This window comes from Chiloscyllium plagiosum, unplaced genomic scaffold, assembly GCF_037043375.1.
Source record: "Chiloscyllium plagiosum isolate Xiang-an unplaced genomic scaffold, Cpla_swu_hap1 HiC_scaffold_5, whole genome shotgun sequence".
NCBI lineage: Eukaryota > Metazoa > Chordata > Chondrichthyes > Orectolobiformes > Hemiscylliidae > Chiloscyllium > Chiloscyllium plagiosum.
The window spans coordinates 74,070,546-74,090,011 of NW_028270143.1; the positions used below are offsets into that span (position 1 = coordinate 74,070,546).

At 40.7% G+C, this 19,466-nt stretch overlaps 1 protein-coding gene across 6 annotated transcripts in view; it reads right to left on the reverse strand.

The window, feature by feature from the left end:
* ankib1a (ankyrin repeat and IBR domain containing 1a) overlaps window positions 1-19,466 on the reverse strand; it is an 87,910-nt gene that overhangs the window by 23,258 nt on the left and 45,186 nt on the right. For all 6 annotated transcript variants that reach the window (XM_043690254.2, XM_043690255.2, XM_043690251.2 and 3 more), the window contains 6 exons: window positions 18,671-18,834; window positions 13,807-13,895; window positions 8,750-8,880; window positions 4,489-4,623; window positions 3,978-4,064; window positions 3,832-3,898 (listed from right to left, as the gene is read on the reverse strand). In XM_043690254.2, coding sequence (XP_043546189.1) covers window positions 3,832-3,898; window positions 3,978-4,064; window positions 4,489-4,623; window positions 8,750-8,880; window positions 13,807-13,895; window positions 18,671-18,834 — 673 coding nt within the window. The remainder of the gene's footprint in view (window positions 1-3,831; window positions 3,899-3,977; window positions 4,065-4,488; window positions 4,624-8,749; window positions 8,881-13,806; window positions 13,896-18,670; window positions 18,835-19,466) is intronic.

The window sequence follows — 19,466 nt, forward strand, 5'->3', positions numbered from 1 at the left end:
GGAACAAGTTTTATGATCAAATAACAGCACGACAGCAGATAAGTCTCAAGAATTGTGTTGGAAAGTTGGTGGCTTAATATTATGTCACTGAATAAGTAAGCCTGATGCCCAGAATAACACTCTGATACATGTGTTCAAATCTCATCATGGCAGCTGGCAGAATTCAAATTCAACGATTACATCTGCACAGTAAGGCTAGTTTCAGTAATGTTGTAGAAACTCATTTAAAGTTCTCTGGTAATTAAACAGGTCATCCTGGCAATCTAGCCTATATGCAACTCAAGAGCCATAACAATTGGATTAGTTCTGAAATGGCATATCAAACCATTCAGCTCACGTGCAATCAGCAACATACAACAAATTCTGGCCTTACCAGTGACACTCAGATCTCATGAAAGAACATGGTTTGTTTTAAAAACCTGATCTTCAGATTGGACCACTTAACTTTCTATCCCAATGATGCGACGATCATTCTCCACTAAAGGAATTCATACATCATTAAGCATAAAAGTCCTGCTATGATTTGCTTTTCCAAAATGTAGCGCATCGCATTTATCTAAATTAAAACTCCATCTGCCACTCCTCAGTTCACTGGCCCATCTGATCATGGTCTCGTTGTAATCCTTCTTTGCTGTCCACTACACCTACAATTTTGATGTCATCTGCAAAGTTATAACTATACCTATGTTCACATACAAATCATTTATATAAATGACAAAAAGTAGTGGACCCAGCAACGATCCTTGTGGCATACCACTGGTCACAGGCCTCCAATTTGAAAAGCAACTCTCCACTACCACCCTCTGTCTTCTACCTTTGAGCCAGTTCTGTATCCAAATGGTTAGTTCTCCGTATTCCACGAGATTTAACCTTGCTAACCAGTCTCCCATGGAGAACCTTGTTGAACGCCTTACTGAAGGCCAAATATATCATGTCCACTGCTCTGCCCTTATCAATCCTCTTTGCTACGTATTCAAAAAACACAATCAAGTTTGTGAGACATGACTCCCCATGCACAAAACCATGCTGACGATCCCTAATCAGTCCTTGCCTTTCTAAATACATGTAAACCCTGTCCCTCAGGATTCCCTCCGACAACTTGCCCACTGGTCTATAGCTCCCTGACTTTTCCTTACCATCTTTCTTAAATAGTGGTACCACAGTCTTCTGGCACTTCACCTGTGACTATCGATGATACAAATATTTCAGCAAGAGGCCCTGCAATCACTTCCCTAGCTTCCCACAAAGTTCTGAAGTCAGGTCCTGTGGATTTATCTACTTTTATGCATTTCAAGGCATCCAGGACCTCCTCTGCTGTAATATGGACATTTTTCAAGATGTCACCATCTATTTCCCCACCTTCTATATCTTCCATGTCTTTGTCCACAGTAAACGTTGATGCAAACTACTCTTTTAGTACTTCCCTCATCTCCTGCGGCTCCACACATAGTCTGCCTTGCTGAACTTTAAGGGGCCCAGTTGTCTCCCTAGTTACCCTTCTGCTCTTAACATATTATAAAAACCCTTTGGATTATCCTATTGGGAAGATGTTGTGAAACTTGAAAGGATTCAGAAAAGATTTACAAGGATGTTTTCAGGTTTGGAGGATTTGAGCTATAGGGAGAGGTTGAACAGGCTGGGGCTGTTTTTCCTGGAGCATCGGAGGCTGAGAGCTGACCTGATAGAGATTTATAAAATCATGAGGGGCATGGATAGGATAAATAGACAAAGTCTTTTCCCACCAGAACTAGAGAGCATAGGTTCAGTGTGAGAGGGGCAAGATTTAAGAGAGATCTAAGGGGCAATTTTTTCACACAGAGGGTGGTGTGTGTATGGAATGATTGCCAGAGGAAGGGGTGCAGGCTGGTACAATTGCAGCATTTAAAAGGCATTTGGACCCTCTCGTCTTTAACCCTCTTCTCATTGTACAAAACCAAATCGAGGATAGCCTTTTCATTTGTTGGGTCCTGAACACCAGTCTTAAAAACCATCCTGTGCACACTTCAAAAATGTATTTGCCAACATAAGGGAAGTGGGGCAAAAGATGGCTACAACAGGTGTGTGGGATTGAGAAGGCAGCTGTGAGAGGTATGGGAAATAAAGTCTGCAATAGGTGGGAAGGGAGATTAGCAGACAGCAAATGGGGATGCAGGAAGGTTACAAAAGGGGTGCGGTGCAAGAAGGAGCTGCTTGAGGGATATATGGGAAAGATTGAGGCTTTGAGAGTGTTTGGGGTGGTGGGAGAGAAAAGAGGAGAGCTACAGAAAAGAGAGACAACAATTTTACCATGTCGATAAAGAAAAACACCGTTAACTGGGATCCAAGAAAACTTTAAATCACAGAAGGTAATGAATTCCTTGTGAACGAATGTAAAATCTCTGGTTGAAGGTTGCATACTTCAGGAGTTACTAAACTTGGAAAAATTGTAGCGATTCCTATTGAAATGAACACTGCCAATTTTTAAATTTAAATCTGAGATTGCATTCTGAGCTGCAGTAGATAGAGCTGTAACTGCCTTGTTAAAAGCATCCAGCTTTGCACATATGCTTTCAGTTTTGCAGCAACATAAATACTGTAGCATCTTGGGAATGAATATTTCCTGTGTATGTCATGGCTTAACATTTAATGGAAGGAGTGTTATTTTTGAGGATATGCATGAATTATTCCAAATCTGCTCCTGCCCAAGTCAAAAAAACCTATGTATCAACACAAATACAGTATTGTTATGATGTAACATACCAGCTAATAAAATGTGACATGAATAAAGACAACTCTCAAGAAAATTTTGAGAAGCCCTTGAAAAATTATTCTGACCACTTCTCCTCAGATGAATATTGAGCTTCCAAACTGCAATCAAACCGCAAGTTAACAGAACCTCTGGAAAGTGTTAAAAAATATTGAAGACTTCAATAAGGTAAATAGATTCAATTTATTTTCACTCTGACAAGTCATAAACATCATGATAGAAACTTAAGGTGGCCACTAACTGGGTTAAGTGGAAAAAAAAGGGGGGAGTTTTTATTTAAGACACAGAGGATGGCTGGTTCACAAAATGACCCATCAAAAACAGAAGTGGAAGTAAAATCGTTCACAGTTTTCAACATAAACTAATGTTCTTTAAAGTTCTATCACTGCTGTAATACAAGAAGAAAACCAAGATTAAATACAGCCTGCAGATGAGGGAGGATTAACACAAAGAGTATTGGATTGTGGGCTACAGATGCAAATCAAATTCCAAAATAACCCCCATTATGTGTAATCAGTTTTTAAAAGAAATACTTGGGTCACAGAATCACCAAATTGTTGTGGTGCAGAAGGCTGTCTTTCAGCCCATTGTGTCTGAACTAGACTTTGTGCTCTAAAGCAAAACATGCAGTAATTTTGGATATAGGAAACAGAGCAACTGGAACTTATGAATTTTCCTGCAGCTCTGACTGGGGAGTGAATGACTCAAATTTGAAGTACTACACAACAATAGCATGCACTTGCAGTGTGACAAGTTTACATACGCAGTTTCTATTCAGTAACCACAGGAATGTCTTTGACAAAAGGTCACAAAAGAGCAATAAAATGTAACAACAGGAAGCAAGTTTTCACAGGCAGGACATTGGTACTATCTAAAGACCTTGAAGAAAAAGCAAGAACAATAGTTCTTTCAGAAAGTTGCCCAGGCCTAAGGAGTCAAAATGCCTTCTGTAAAATGTTATAAAAGAAAACAACCTGCTTTGTAACTCCAGGCTGTTTTCCAAACTTCTGTATATCAGTGTACCAGCCATAAAACAATAGCACTAATCTCTTCAGAGTATATTAATTATTGGTTTTATCGCCTACCTCCCTTCAGAGCTCTGCTCAGTTGTTCCATCTTTTCTTTGGCAGTTTTCAGAAGGCGTTGCTCTAACTAAAAGACAAAAAGGGCTGATTTTTATTCGATTCAAAGTTGGCAGTATTAAATGACAAATATTTCTGCCGTAACATACCTTATAACTATGCTCGTGATTTTTAAACCTTGTGTAGTAGTGCATAAATCTGTCAAGTTCCTGAAATTTCTTGTGCTTTTTCTCAGCCTGAAACAGAAGACAGATTTGCCAACTGCATATTTCTCGACAAAATAATCAATGGATATAAATACACAATATTTACTCAAAAAAGGACTGAGATAAGCAGTTGTACAAATATTCTACATCAAGTCAGGAGTCGAGAGAAATTTACAAAGGGAGAAGAAATACAAGCTAAACAAGTCGACATGAGACATTTTATAAAAAGCACATTTTAGACCAGCACATTATGTTGAAAAACTATTAACATAATTTCTTCCTTCACACCAACCCAACCACCTCCGCTTTTACTTATCATGCAATGAGGTTTTTTAAAAAAAGCAAATAAGCATAGAAGACAAGAACAAACCACAGAAACCTGAAGAAGGTAATCACATAAAAAGGTTTGCTGAAAACATCAACTTATTAATTTCACTTCCAAAAAAATGCTTACTTCAGCTGTCATTTCCTTGGACTGTTCTTCAACCTGTTGGATTACTTCATATCGAGTGCATCTATAATAGCCTCCAGTGGACGAGCTGTGCTTCTTCCATTCTTCCAAACATATCCAGCAAAAGTCATATTTGCACTGTGGAGGATGCAGACATGTTTCAGTGTGATTTGGGTAAGTTGAATGAATAGGCAAATGAATGATAATATAGATAAATGCAAGGCTATCCACCTTTAGTAACAAAAATATGAAGGCAGATTAGCTGAATGATGATAAATTGGGAAATGGCAGGTTCATAAAGGAGTGGATGTCCTTTCACACTCGTCACTGAAAACATACAGTGAAGGTGGTAAATGGTATGCTGGCCTTCAAAGTGACAGGACTTCGGTACAGGAGCAGGCATATCTTGTTGCAATCCATATAGGGCCTTGGTGAGACCACACCTGACCTGCCATGTACAATTTTGGTCTCACCTGGAGGACGATGTTTTTGCTATAGAGTGAGTGCAGTGAAGGTTGACCAGATGGATTCCATGGATGGAAAGAATGATGTAGGAGGACAGGTTGAACTGGTAAGGATTATATTCCTTGATGTTTGGGGGAAGAGGGACTCATATTAACCTATACTTCTCTAACAGGACTAGACAGGAGAAACCCAGAAAGGATGCTTCCGATGATCATAGAGTCCAGAACCAATCTGTCACAGTCTCAGCATACAGAGTAGGTCATTTAAGGCAAGTGAGGAGAAATTTCTGTGGAATTCTCTGCATGAGAAAGTGTTTGAATTGAATTGAGAACATTGAATATTTTCAAGAAGGATTTAGTATAGTTCTTCAACCTAAATCTCAGGGTAAGGATAAATTATACATGAGAGACAGGTTGCACCTTAATAGGTGGGGGACCAGCATTCTGGCAGGCAGGTTTGCCACTGCAACACAGGTGTGTTGAAACTAAATAGTGGGGGTGAGGGGACAAACTGGAAATTTGAGGAAAATAAAGGTAAAGAGAGAGTAAGAGAAGTTAAGAAAGACAACAGAAGCAATGGAGCAGAAAACTCAAGAAGGGATCATACAGTATCATTAAGTGAATTAGGGATTGATAGGAAGGGTGAGGGGAGAAACAAATTAAAAATATAATATATGAATGCAGAAACATAAGAAATAAGGTGGATGAGCTTGAGGGTCAGTTGGAAATTGACAGGTATGATGTTGTGGAGATAACTGAGACGTGGCTTCAAGTGGACAGGGCCTGGGAAATGAATATTCAAGGCTATACATGCTATCGAAAGGACAGACTGACGGGCAGAGGGAATGGGTGGCCCTGATGGTGAGGAATGATATTTTGTCCCTTGCAGGGGGCGGGGGCATAGACATAGACTCAGGAGATGTAGAATCAGTATGGATAGAGCTGAGAAATTCTAAGGGTAGGAAGACACGAAAGGGAGTTATCTACAGGCCCCCAAACAGTAGTCTGAATGTAGGGTGTAAGTTGAATAAGGAGTTGAAATTGGTTTGTCACAAAGGAATGACTACAGTTGTAATGGGGGATTTCAACATGCAGGTAGACTGGGAGAATCAGGATGGTATTGGACCCCAAGAAAGGGAGTTTGTGGAATGCCTCCGAGATGGATTCTTAGAACAGTTTGTACTGGAGCCTACCAGGGAGAAGGCAATTCTAGATTTGGTGTTGTGCAACAAACTGGATTTGATCAGGGACCTCAAAGTAAAGGAGCCATAAGGAGGTAGTGACCACAATATGATAAATTTTAATCTGCAATTTGAGAGGGAGAAGGGAGAATCAGTATTGCAGGGAACTATGGAGCTATGAGGGAGGAGCTGGCCAAAGTTCAATGGTTTAATACCCTAGCAGGGATGGCAGTGGAACAACCAATGGCAGGTATTTCTGGATACAATGCAGAAGGTGCAGGATCAGTTCTTTCCAAAGAGGAAGAAAGATCCTAAGGAGAGGCAGGGGCAGCCGTGGCTGATGAGGGAAGTTAAGGACTGTATAAAGATAAAAAAGAAGAAGCATAACATAGCAAAGATGAGTGGGAAGCCGGAGGACTGGGAAACTTTTAAACAGCAACAGAGGATAACTAAAGAGGCAATACATGGAGGAAAAGAATGAGGTATAAAGGCACACTGGTCAAAAATATAAAGGAGGGTAGTAAAACCTTTTTTTAAGGTATGTGAAAAGAAAAAAAAGTTAGGAGTAGAATTGGGCCCTTGAAAACAGAAATGGATGAATTTATTATGGGGAACAAGGAAATGGCATTAGAGTTGAGTAGGTACTTTGGATCGGTCTTCACTGGGGAAGCCACAAGCCATCTCCCAGATGTAATACTGGCTGGAGGACCTAGGGTAATGGATGAACTGAAGAGAATTTATATTAGGCAGGAAATGGTGTTGGATAAACTGTTAGGTCTGAAGGCTAATAAATCCCTGGGACCTGATGGTCTGCATCCTAGGGTACTTCAGAAGGTGGGTCTAGAAATCGTGGACGCACTGGTAATCCCGCATTGGTAATCATTTTCTAATGTTCTATAGATTCAGGATCAGTTCCTGCAGATTGGAAGGTGGCTAATGTTGTCCCACTTTTCGAGAAAGGAGGGAGGGAGAAAACAGGGAATTATAGACCGTTAGCCTGACGTCAGTGGTGGGAAAGATGCTGGAGTAATTATAAAAGATGAAATTATGACTCATTTAGATAGCAGTAACAGGATAGGTCAGTTAGCATGGATTTACAAAGGGGAAATCGGGCTTGACTAATCTTCTGGAATTTTTTGGGGATGTAACTATGAAGATGGACAAGGGAGAACCAGTGGATGTAGTGGACTTTCAGAAAGACTTTGATAAAGTACCACATATGATATTAGTGAGCAAAATTAGGGCACACGGTATTGGGGGCAAAATGCTGACATGAATTGAAAATTGGCTGGCTGACACGAAGCAAAGAGTAGTGATAAACAGGCCCTTTTCGGAATGGCAGGCAGTGACCAGTGGGATACCACAAGGTTTGGTGCTGGGACCGCAGCTGGAATGCTCTGCCCCAGAAGGCAGTGGAGACCAAGTCTCTGGATACTTTCAAGAAAGAGATGGAGAGAGCTCTTAAAGATAGTGGAACCAAGGGTTATGGGGATAAGGCAGGAACAGGATACTGATTGTGGATGATCAGCCATGATCATAATGAATGGTGATGCTGGCTAGAAGGGCCGAATGGCCTACTCCTGCACCTATAAAGGGATCAAAAGATATGGAGAAAAAGTGGGAACAGGGTATGAAGTTGACTGATCAGGCATGATCATATTGAATGGTGTAGCAAGCTTGAGGCGCCAAATGGCCTACTCCTCCTCCTATTTGTTATGTTTTTAGGTTTCTCTAACATTGGATGCCAATATTAAGGTCCACAATTCAAACAGTTCACTTTTAAAGTGTACTTCTTTCTTAAAATTATGATAATTTTATTGGGATATATTTCAATATAACTGCACAGAATAAATGATATATTGAAAGTTAACATAACCCAATCACGATGACTGTGTCCACACAAAAGCATTTTATGGTCGCTAAACAGGTCTCATTATATGGTCAATAATAATGTTAGCTTAGCTAAGGGTATCCAAAAATTTCTGCATTCCCAGGTAAGTATAGGAAAGGCCATCTAACTATGATCCTATTCTCCAACATACTGTTGCATCAAGGACAGATGCCCACTAAGTTTAGGAAGATGTATTCCAGAGTCTGTTCACAGCCTATTTGGAACTTGGTGAATTTGAGAGTCTGTAACAGTGTTAAACCCCAAGAGAAAGTATGTAAAGTAAAAGTCACAAATACTAAGAAATGTAATTACTAAAGTCTTCTATACTTGGAATAAAAAATGGGGGTAGCAGTACTTCTGAAAAAAATAGGGAAGTGACTGCAAAAGAAGATAAAAACAAACAGTGAGTACAACCTTTTTTCTGGAGAAGGTAAATGAGCATTAGATGCCAGAAATTAGGAAGAATTTGCTTATTTGTCTAATCATGTTAATTATTCCTGCTGCAAAATGTCAAAGTTAGGAACCGGTGCTTCAAATTAAATATAACATGACAACTGTACCTCACCAAATAGATTACAGAAATACATAATTCCACAATATACCCGGGTATCATCATTTATATAATAGTGTTAATATATCACAAATTTGCTCCATACACAATTAGTAAAACACTGATTTCAAGTAGTTTAGCAATCTCTCTCTCTAGATAGTCAGTTTACAATACTCACCTTGGCACATTGCATATGATTACAGCCCTCATTCTTTTGAATTGGAGATTTGCAGTTGGCGCATGGTTTAGAGTTCGACAGCAACCAAAGACAATTGGCAGCATCTTCAAAAGCTTCATTTACACCAGCAACTGTTAGCATTACAGAAGATGGTTAACTGGTTTTATTTTGCTATCAACTTAAATTATTTCCAACCACTTTAAAAATTCAACATTGTGAAAAGCTATAAATTACACATATTGCTTTCTTTACAGGCAATGTTCAACGTGCATTGCTTTTGCAGTCAAGTACACAGGCTTGTTTCCCAATTTCAATTATACTGTCATGGGAAAGTGACAGAACGCACACAGGAATGATTACTTTCTAATTCATACAGACGATTGTCATGTGTTTGCTGAGCTTGCAACATTGACAGACGTTTGGCAACAAGTTAGCTCCAATCAACAAAAACAAATTGCTTGAGAAACTTAGCAGGTCTGGCAGCATCTGTGGAGTGAAATCAAAGTTGATGTTTGGGGGTGAGTGACCCTTCTTCAGGAAAAGGTGGTCTATATGCTGAAGATGGGGCAGGGGCTTTGCAAACACCTACATTCCATTGGCAACAATGACCCCAAGTTTCCAGTTGCCTGCCACTTCAAAACACCACTGCTTCCTGGCCAACAATTCCATCTCAGGCCTACTGCAATACTGCAGGAAGACAGTGCAAACTGGAAAAATAGCATTTGTTTTGCCTACTTTAGGACCCTGCAGCCTTCAGGATGAGTTCTAGAACCTGAAAACTTCCCTCAATGCCCTTTACCCACTCCTATACCTTAGGCCCTGTCATGACATGGGCTGCTTTCAGCACAACTAACCAATTTTCACTACTTTATGGTTCCAGTTATCAGCTTTTCTATGTTCCTAGCTGATCTTTATCCACCCTTTGCCTGTCTAAGTGTCTTTCTCTCCCTTTGGGCTTTATCTCCTCCTATTTGCTTACTCCCCACCTTCACCCCACCCACGACTCCATTGCCCAGCACTATCTCCAGCATGTGAACTACCTCTGCTAGCTACTAACAGTTCTGGAGAAGGATCACTGCACCTGAAATATTAACTCTGTTTTCTCACCACACAGAGTCATAGAGATGTACAGCATGGAAACAGACCCTTTGGTCCAACCCGTCCACACCGACCAAATATCCCAACCCAATCTAGTCCCACCTGCCAGCACCCGGCCCATATCCCTCCAAACCCTTCCTATCCATATAACCCATCCAAATGCCTCTTAAATGTTGCAATTGTGCCAGCCTCCACCACATCCTCTGGCACCTCATTCCATACATGTACCACCCTGTGTGAAAAAGTTGCCCCTTAGGTCTCTTTTATATCTTTCCCCTCTCACCCTAAACCTATGCCCTCTAGTTCTAGACTCCCCGACCCCAGGGAAAAGACTTTGTCTATTTACCCTCTCCATGCCCCTCATATTTAATAAACTTCTATAAGGTCACCCCTCAGCCTCTGTCACTCCAGGGAAAACAGCCATAGCCTCGCCTAGTCAACCTCTCCCTATAGCTCAAATCCTCCAACCCTGGCAACATCCGTTTCTGAACTTTTCAACTTTACAACATTTTTCCGATAGGAAGGAGACCAGAATTGCACGCAATATTCCAACAGTGGCCTAACCAACGTCTTGGACAGCTGCAACATGACTTCCCAACTCCTGTACTCAATAGTCTGACCAATAAAAGAAAGCATACCAAAAGCCTTCTTAACTATCCTATCTACCTGCGACTCCACTTTCAAGGAACTATGAACCTGCACTCCAAGGTCTCTTTGTTCAGCAACACTCCCTAGGACCTTACCATTCAGTGTATAAGTCCTGCTAAGATTTATCTTTTCCAAAATGCAGCACCTCGCATTTATTTGAATTAAACTCCATCTGCCACTTCTGGTCACGATCCTGTTGTAATCTGAGGTAACCCTCATCGCTGTTCACTTCATCTCCAATTTTGGTATCATCTGCAAACTTACTAACTTATGCTTGCATCCAAATCATTTATGTAAATGTCAAAAAGTAGAGGACCCAGCACCGATCCTTGTGGCATTCCACTGGTCACAGGCCTCCAGTCTGAAACACAACCCTCCACCAACACCCTCTGTCTTCTACCTTTGAGCCAGTTCTGTATCCAAATGCCTAGTTCTCCCTGTATTCCGTGAGATCTAACCTTGCCAATCAGTCTCCAATGGGGAACCCTTGTCGAACACCTTACTGAAGTCCATGTAGATCACATCTACTGCTCTACCCTCAACAATCCTCTCTGTTACTTCTTCAAAAAATTCCATCAAGTTTGTGAGACATGATTTCCCACGCACAAAGCCATGTTGACTGTCCCTAATCAGTCCTTGCCTTTCCAAATACATGTTCATCCTGTCCCTCAGGATTCCCACCAACAACTTGCCTACCTCCGACGTCAGGCTCATTGGTCTATAGTTCCCTGGCTTGTCTTTACCATCCTTCTTAAACAGTGGCACCACAGTAGCCAACCTCCAGTCTTCCAGCACCTCACCTGTCACTATCGATGACACAACTATCTCAGCAAGAGGCCCAGCAATCACTCCTCTAGCTCCGCACAGAGTTCTAGGGTACATCTGATCAGGTCCTGGGGATTTATCCACCTTTACCCGTTTCAAGACATCCAACATTTCCTCCTCTGTAATCTGGACATTTTGCAAGATGTCACCATCTATTTCCCTACAATTTATATCTTCCATGTCTTTTTCCACAGTAAATACTGATGCAAAATACTCGTTTAGTATCTCCCCCATTTTCTGTGGTTCCACACAAAGGCCTCCTTGCTGAACTTTGAGGGCCCCTAATCTCTCCTTTTGTCCCTAATGTATTTGTAAAAACCCTTTGGATTCTCCTTAATTCTACTTGCCAAAGCTATCTCATGTCCCCTTTTTGCCCTCCTGATTTCCCTCTTAAGTACACTCCTATTGCTAAGGATTCACTCGATCTATCCTGTCTTTACCTTACATAGGCTTCCTTCTTTTTCTTAACCAAACCCTCAATTTCTTCAGTTAACCAGCATTCCCTATACCTACCAGCCTTTCCTTTCACCCTAACAGGAATATACTTTCTCTGGATTCTCGTTATTTCAAATCTGAAGGATTTCCATTTTCCAGCCGTCCCTTTACCTGCAAACACCTGCCCCCAATCAGCTTTCGAAGGTTCTTGCCTAATACCCTGAATATTGGCCTTTCTCTAATTTAGAACTTTAACTTTTAGATCTGGTCTATCCTTTTCCATCACTATTTTAAATCTAATAGAATTATGGTTGCTAGCCCCAAAGTGCTCCCCCACTGACACCTCAATCACCTGCCCTGCCTTATTTCCCAAGAGTAGGTCAAGTTTTGCACCTTCTCTAGTAGGTACATCCACACACTGAATCAGAAAATTGTCTTGTACACACAACAAATTCCTCTCCATCTAAACCCTTGACACAATGGCAGTCCCAGTCTATGTTTGGAAAGGTAAAATCCCCTACCATAACCACCTATTATTCTTACAGACAGCTGAGAGCTCCTTACGTTTGTTTCTCAATTTCCCTCTGATTATTAGGGGGTCTATAATACAATCCAAATAAGGTGATCATCCCTTTCTCATTTCTCAGTTCCACACAAATAACTTCCCTGGATGCATTTCCAGGAATACTGCCAGACCTGCCAAGTTTCTCCCTCAATTTCTGTTTTTGTTTCAGATTTTCAGCATTCACAGTTCTTTTTTTTTTAAAAAACTTTAATTACAATCAATGTTGGTTTTGAAAGTAAAAGGAATCAGATGTACAAAAAAAAAGTGGCACCTTGCCTTTTAACTCTGGACACTGAATTCCACAGAATGGAAGTAAAATTGCATGTGGACAAAGCATCCTGAAAGTCCTAGCGTGTAGCATAGATCCACCCCACTACAGTACAGCCTTTACAGTAAGAGTGTATGTTATAGATTCAAAAGGATGATATCCAGAATGTAAATATGCAGCTATAGAGAGAAGACACAAAATACCAGGAATCTTCTCCCAGAGAAACCGAGATGGAGGAGGAAATTTAACAGATATACACAATTCTGAAAAGCTTTGATCAATATATGTGTGGGAGGAGGGTGGAGAGAGACAATTTTGCAGTAAAAATAACCAGTTTTGTTTTATGGCATGCATTTTCTTAGTTTTCTTTCCCTCAGAACAAAAAGATGATAAGAGCTTAGGGGAGGTGATGGCCTAGTGGTATTATCACTGGACTGTTAATCCAGAGACTGAGGTAATGTTCTGGGGACCTGTGCTTGAATCCCACCACAGCAAATGGTGAAATTTGAATTCATTTTATAGAAATAATCTAAAGTTAAGAGTCTGATGATGACCATTAATCCATTGTCAATTTGTTGAAAAGCACGGTGGTTAGCACTGCTGCCTCACAGCGCCAGAGACCCGGGTTCAATTCCCGCCTCAGGCGACTGACCGTGTGGAGTTTGCATGTTCTCCCCGTGTCTGCGTGGGTTTCCTCCGGGTGCTCCAGTTTCCTCCCACAGTCCAAAGATGTGCAGGTCAGGTGAATTGGCCATGCTAAATTGCCCGTCGTGTTAGGTAAGGGGTAAATGTAGGGGTATGGGTGGGTTGCACTTCGGCAGGTCGGTGTGGATTTGTTGGGCCGAAGGGCCTGTTTCCACACTGTAATGTAATCTAATGTAATCTAATCTAATCCTTATCTGGTCTGATTCTAGACCCACAGCAACATAGTTGATTCTTAACTGCCTGCTGGACAATTATGGATGGGCAATAAATGCTGCTGAGCCAACCATGCCCTCATCCCGTGATTGAATAAAGCAAAAAATACAACAAATCATAAGAAATTTGGGAGTGGGAAAGCAATGAGAAATCCAACAAGAGAAAACTCAGATGAGGTTAATGGTTAGGAATAGACTAAAAGGCACATTGGTGAAATGTTCAAATTTTGGTAATGTCACAGACTACAAAAATGCGAAAAAGACTTTAAAGAATCAGACAAGAATGTGAAGCGAGTCTTACGTTCTTCTGGTTTCATTTCTGTAATTTTCTGTAGCCAGCTTTTCCACGTTGGACAATCACAGGGTTCGTGGGCTTCTCCTAGACACTCCCTAAGAGAAATAATACATTAGTATCCGAAAAAGCCTCAGTTGGAAGAAATGTTTCCAAAGTAATTAATTGATTTGGAACAAAAAACAATTAAGATATCGGCCACCCAATGATACAGAGCTGTGTTGTGTTATGGAAGTGCACCAAAAATGAGGGTTCACTGAATCAATACATCAGGTCAATTCTGATTTGCATTAGCATAGAGAAGAGCAACTGAATGGTCCAAAAGACAGGAGTTGAAGTAGGTCATTCAATCCAGTGGGTCTGCTCTACCATTCAATGAGATTGTGGCTGACTACATTTTCCTATCTTTTCCAATAAGCATTGATTCCCTTACAAACGAAAAAAATGTAGACTTCCCAACTCTGGGTATATTTAATGATCCAGTCTCAACAGCCCTTTGCAGTAATGAATTCCAAAGACTTACTACTTTCAGAGGAGGAATTCCTCCTCATCGGTGTCCTAATTGGGTGATCCTTTACTCTGAGATTATGCCCTCTTGTTCCCATCTCCCATAAAGGGAAATAACATTTAAGTTTTTACACAAACAAGCCGTGTGAGAATCTTTTTGTGTTTCAAGACAGTCTCCGCTCAACCTCCTCTCCAACAAATACAGGTCCAACATACTCAACCTCCTCTGAAGATGATGATCCCTGGGATGACTGGTTGGCTACCGTGGTGCCACGGAATACAGGGAGAACTAGCCACTTGGATACAGAACTGGCTCAAAGGTAGAAGACAGAGGGTGGTGGTGGTTGGTTGTGTTTTAGACTGGAGGCCTGTGACCAGTGGAGTGCTCCAAGGATTGGTGCTGGGTCCACAACGTTTTGTCATTTAAAGAAATTATTTGGATGCAAGCATAAGAGGTACAGTTAGTATGTTTGCTGATGCCACCAAAGCTGGAAGTGCAGTGGACAGCAAAGAAGGTTACCTCATATGACAACGGGATCTTGATCGATGGGCCAACGGGCTGAGGAGTGGCAGATGGAGCTTAACTTAGATGAATGCGAGGTGCAGCATTTTGGGAAAACAAATCTTAGCAGGACTTATACACTTAATGGTAACGTCCTCGGGAGTGTCGCTGAACTAAGAGTCCTTGGAGTGCAGGTTCATAGCTCCTTGAATCACAGGTAGATAGGATAGTGAAGGTGGCGTTTGGTATGTTTTCCCTTATTGGTTGGAGCACAGGAGTTGGGAGGTCATGTTGCAGCTGTACAGGACATTGGTTAGGCCACTTTTGGAATATTGCATGCAATTCTGGTCTCCTTCCTATTGGAAGGATGTTATGAAACTTGAAAGGGTTCAGAAAAGATTTCCAAGGATGTCGCCAGGGTTGGAGGATTTGAGCTAAGGGACAGGTTGAATAGACAGGGGCTATTTTCCCTGGAGTGTCAGATGTTGAGGGATGACCTTATAGAGGTTTATAAAATTACGAGGGGCATGGATAGGATAAATAGACAGAGTCTTTTGCTTGGGGTGGGGAAGTCCAGAACTAGGGCCATAGGTTTAGGGTGAGAGGGGAAAGAGACCTAAGGGACATCATTTTCATGCAGAGGGTGGTACGTGTATGGAATGAGCTGCCAGAGGAAGTGGTGGAGGTTGTACAATTGCAACATTTAAAAGGCATTTGGATGGGAATATGAATTAGGAAAGGTTTGGAGGGATATGGGCTGGCTGCTGGCAAGTGGGACTAGATTAGGTTGGGATATCTGGTCAGCATGGACAAGCTGGACCGAAGGGTCTGTTTCCATGCTGTACATCTCTATGACTCTAGTGAACCCTTTTCTCTGGACTATTTCCGATGCCAGTGCAACCTTCCTTAGATAAGGGGACTGAAACTGTTCACAAGATTCCAGGTATGCCCTAACTACTGCCCTGTAGTGTTTAAGCAAGACTTTCCAATTTTGATGTTCCATTTTCTTTAGACAATTTCTTGATAGGGAAGTAAAGAAAATTTTCCTTTCCTATTGCCCAATGAACTTACTGTAAGCTTTTTATGATTCCACAAGACTATAAAGTATCAGAGCAGAATTAGGCCATTCAGCACATTGAGTCTGCTCCGCCATTCAATCTTGGCTAGTATATTTCTCAACTAGCTCTGACCTCCTCCTTGCAACCCTTGATCCCCTTACTAAATCAAGAACCTCTTAAATACACTCAATGATAAGGCACCCATAGCCTTCTGCGGCAATAAGTTCCAGAGTCAACACCCTTCAACTGAAGAAATTCCTCCTCATCTCAGTTCTAAAAGGTCATCCCTTCAATCTAAGGTTGTGTCCCCGGGTCCTAGCCTTTCCTACTAGTGGAAACATCTTCTCCTCATTCACTCTATCCAGGCCTCTCAGTATTCTGTAAGTTTCAATCGGATTCCCCCCCCCCACCCCCCAAACCTCATCCTTGTAAACTCCACTGAGTACAGACCCAAAGTCCTCAACTGTTTGTCTTATGACAAGTCCTTCATCCCCAGATCATTCTTGCAAACCTTCTCTGCACTTCCTCCAATGCCAGCACATCTTTCTTTAGATATACAGCCCAGAACTGCTCACACAATATTCCAAATGTGATCTGATGAGAGCTTTATACAGTCTCAGCAGTACATCTTTTCTCTTGTATTCTAGCCCTCTTGAAATGAATGCCAACGTTGCATTTGTCTTCCTAACTCCCAAGTGAAACTGTATGTTAACCTTAAGAAAATCTTAAACTAGTTCCCCCAACTCCCTTTGTGCTTCAGATTTCTGAAGCCTTTCTCAGTTTAGAAAATATTATACACCTCTATTCTTCCTACCAAAGGAAGAATACTTTTTCCCACATTATATTCCATGTGCCACTTCTTTTCCCACTTGCCTAGCCTGTCAAAGTCCTTCTGCAGTCACTCTACTTCTTCAATACCAAGTGTCCCTCTACCTATCTTTGGGTCATCTGTAAACTTAGCACCAATGCCTTCAGTTCCTTTATCCTTCATGATTCATGCACAAGAACCCCCAAAATCCGTTGTGCTACAGCTTTTTGGAGTCTTCTCCCATTTATATAATATTCAGCTTCTCTATTCTTCCTGCCAAAGAACACAACCTCCCATTGTTTCATGTTACATTCCACCTACAAATATAGATTAAGTAAAAGTGAGCGGGTGAGGCCATAAGATACATGAGGAGTTGGCCTTTTGGCCCTTTGAGCCTGTTCTATCATTCATGACTGATTCGTTACCACTTCATTGTTCTTTCTCCCTATCCATTGATTCCCCTATTGATCAAGAATTTAAATATACACAAGGACCCTGCCCTCACAACTCTGTGTGGCAAGGAATTCCAAAGGCCTAGCCCTCAGAGAAAAAATTCCAGACAGCGAGACAGCATGCATGAGAAGAACCTGAAGGAGACAGATATGGACTGGAATAAAGATGGCAGCTTGTGAGGATAGGAAGGATCATTTGTTTGAAGTACTGTACAAGATGGAAGGTTTCAGATTCTTGGAATATTGGGATCAGTTCTGGGTTGATGAGGGACAAATTACACCTCAACAGGACTGGAACCTGTGGTGCTCCTCGTCAGTTCACTTGTGAGTTGGGAGTGATTAAACTAAGTTGGAAAAGGATAGCACTAGAACACATTACGAGAGAGGAAAAAGGTGGCATATAGTAAACACTTTGATTAGTGTACGGAAAGAATAGTGCTGCATTAGCTAGGAACAAACAGAAAAAATAAGGAAAACAAATAAAAGTTTACAATTCATGGACGTAAATAGGCAAGTGAATAATGCTTGATGAATAAGATTGGTAAGTTGCAAGTGCGACTGGCTTGATAGGAACATGTAAGGGCTATGATGGAAAAGTGGCTTTAAAAGGTGAGATTTGGATGGTTATTATTTAAGAATACCTATTATTGAGAGAAATAGGCAAATAAAAATGGAGATAGGGCAGAAATACTGATTAGAAAAGGATGCAGTAATGTTAGGAACAGGAAGCCTTGAGTTAAAATTCAGAGGCTATTTAGTAGTAAAGAACTTTTGTTATTCAAACATTGATTAGAACAATATTTAAGGGTACATTATGACAACTTTATATAACTAGTGTTATAATTATGCATATATCATTTTCTGCACAAACAGGTCAAAACAGGAAAAGAAATTTTGCAAATAGGCTGCAAAGGTTTATTGACAGTAAGTCTGTGCAGACTTAACATTTTTATTAATTATACATAATTGTTGACATTATACCATCTTCTTCTGCAGCATGGCTGACCCACTGAGCAACAAGAACTGTGGGGCTAAATGAGAAACGCGACAGCAAGGAAAATCTGACTAAAGCAGAGATGAGCAGGAAATCTTTATGGCCATATTGCAAATTTTTCAGTGGAGTCTACCCTCCAGATTTAATTAACCAATTGTCAAAATTAACAAGATGTGATAAAATTAGATGTTAACAGTAAAAAGCTGAGTACTCCATGTAATAAATGGAATTTAATTTCATTAATTACAAATTCAACAGATCAGGTACAATCTGAATTGATTAGCAATGATCACATCACATGAGCATAGTGGGTTGATGCACTCTAATGCTGAAAGAATCACGAATTATATTCTGGGATCCAATTGATGTAAGGTATGTTGTGTTCAATAAAATAATACAAACGATCATGGAAGAATATGACAATTGTACATCCTAAGAAATAGCAAACAACCACCTGGCGACTTCTTATAATGCCTGAAAATAGAAAAGACTATAGAAATTAATCACCAAATAATTTTTAAACATCTGCAACTTAAAATTCTGTGCACTAACCAACAGAAGAGGTGTCCTTTTCCACAATCCACTGCTGGTGCACTTAGTAGAGGAAAGCTCAGTTGGTCCATTGTAGAACCTGATCTTTGACAGGTTAATCTTACAGCTCTTTCACAACCAGGAGTGGGACACCATCTGATAACTGGATTATTTTCCACAAATGCCTAAAATTTAAAAAAAAGTACTGAAATGTGACAAAGAACAATTATTAAGAACCAAAGAAAAGAGCAGCTGATTTAATGCTTTCACATTTGTGCAAGCTGGACCAAAACCCAACTTAGACTAAGATATAAATACAGTAACCACTTGGAAAGCTCAGCTGGTCTGGCAGAACCTTTGGAGAAGGAAACAATTAATAGTTTCAAGTTCAACATGACTCTTCTTCACAACAGCTGAAAACTCATACTGGACTTGAAATGTTATTGTTTCTCACTCCACAGATGCTGCCAGACCTGCTGAGTTTCTTCAGCATTTTGTTTTTATTTCAGACTTCCTTCATCCTCAGTATTTTGCTTGTAAAAGACGGAGGTAAAATTGGAACCTCAAAATTTTAATATTAAGACCTATCGTGTCAATTTATTTTCAATAACAGTTTTGAAATTAGATTTCATGTTAAATCTTTATGCAAGTTTGTGAAAATTTCTTGAATGATAGTGCATTTAACTCATTCAAATTTCCCTCAAACAGACACAGTATTGCACAGCATACGCTGCTCGTTTGTGCTAGTGTTCCTTTGAGGTATACAGTACCAGAGGATAGTTGCAAATAAGTCAAGGTAGTTTTCAGTACCATATTT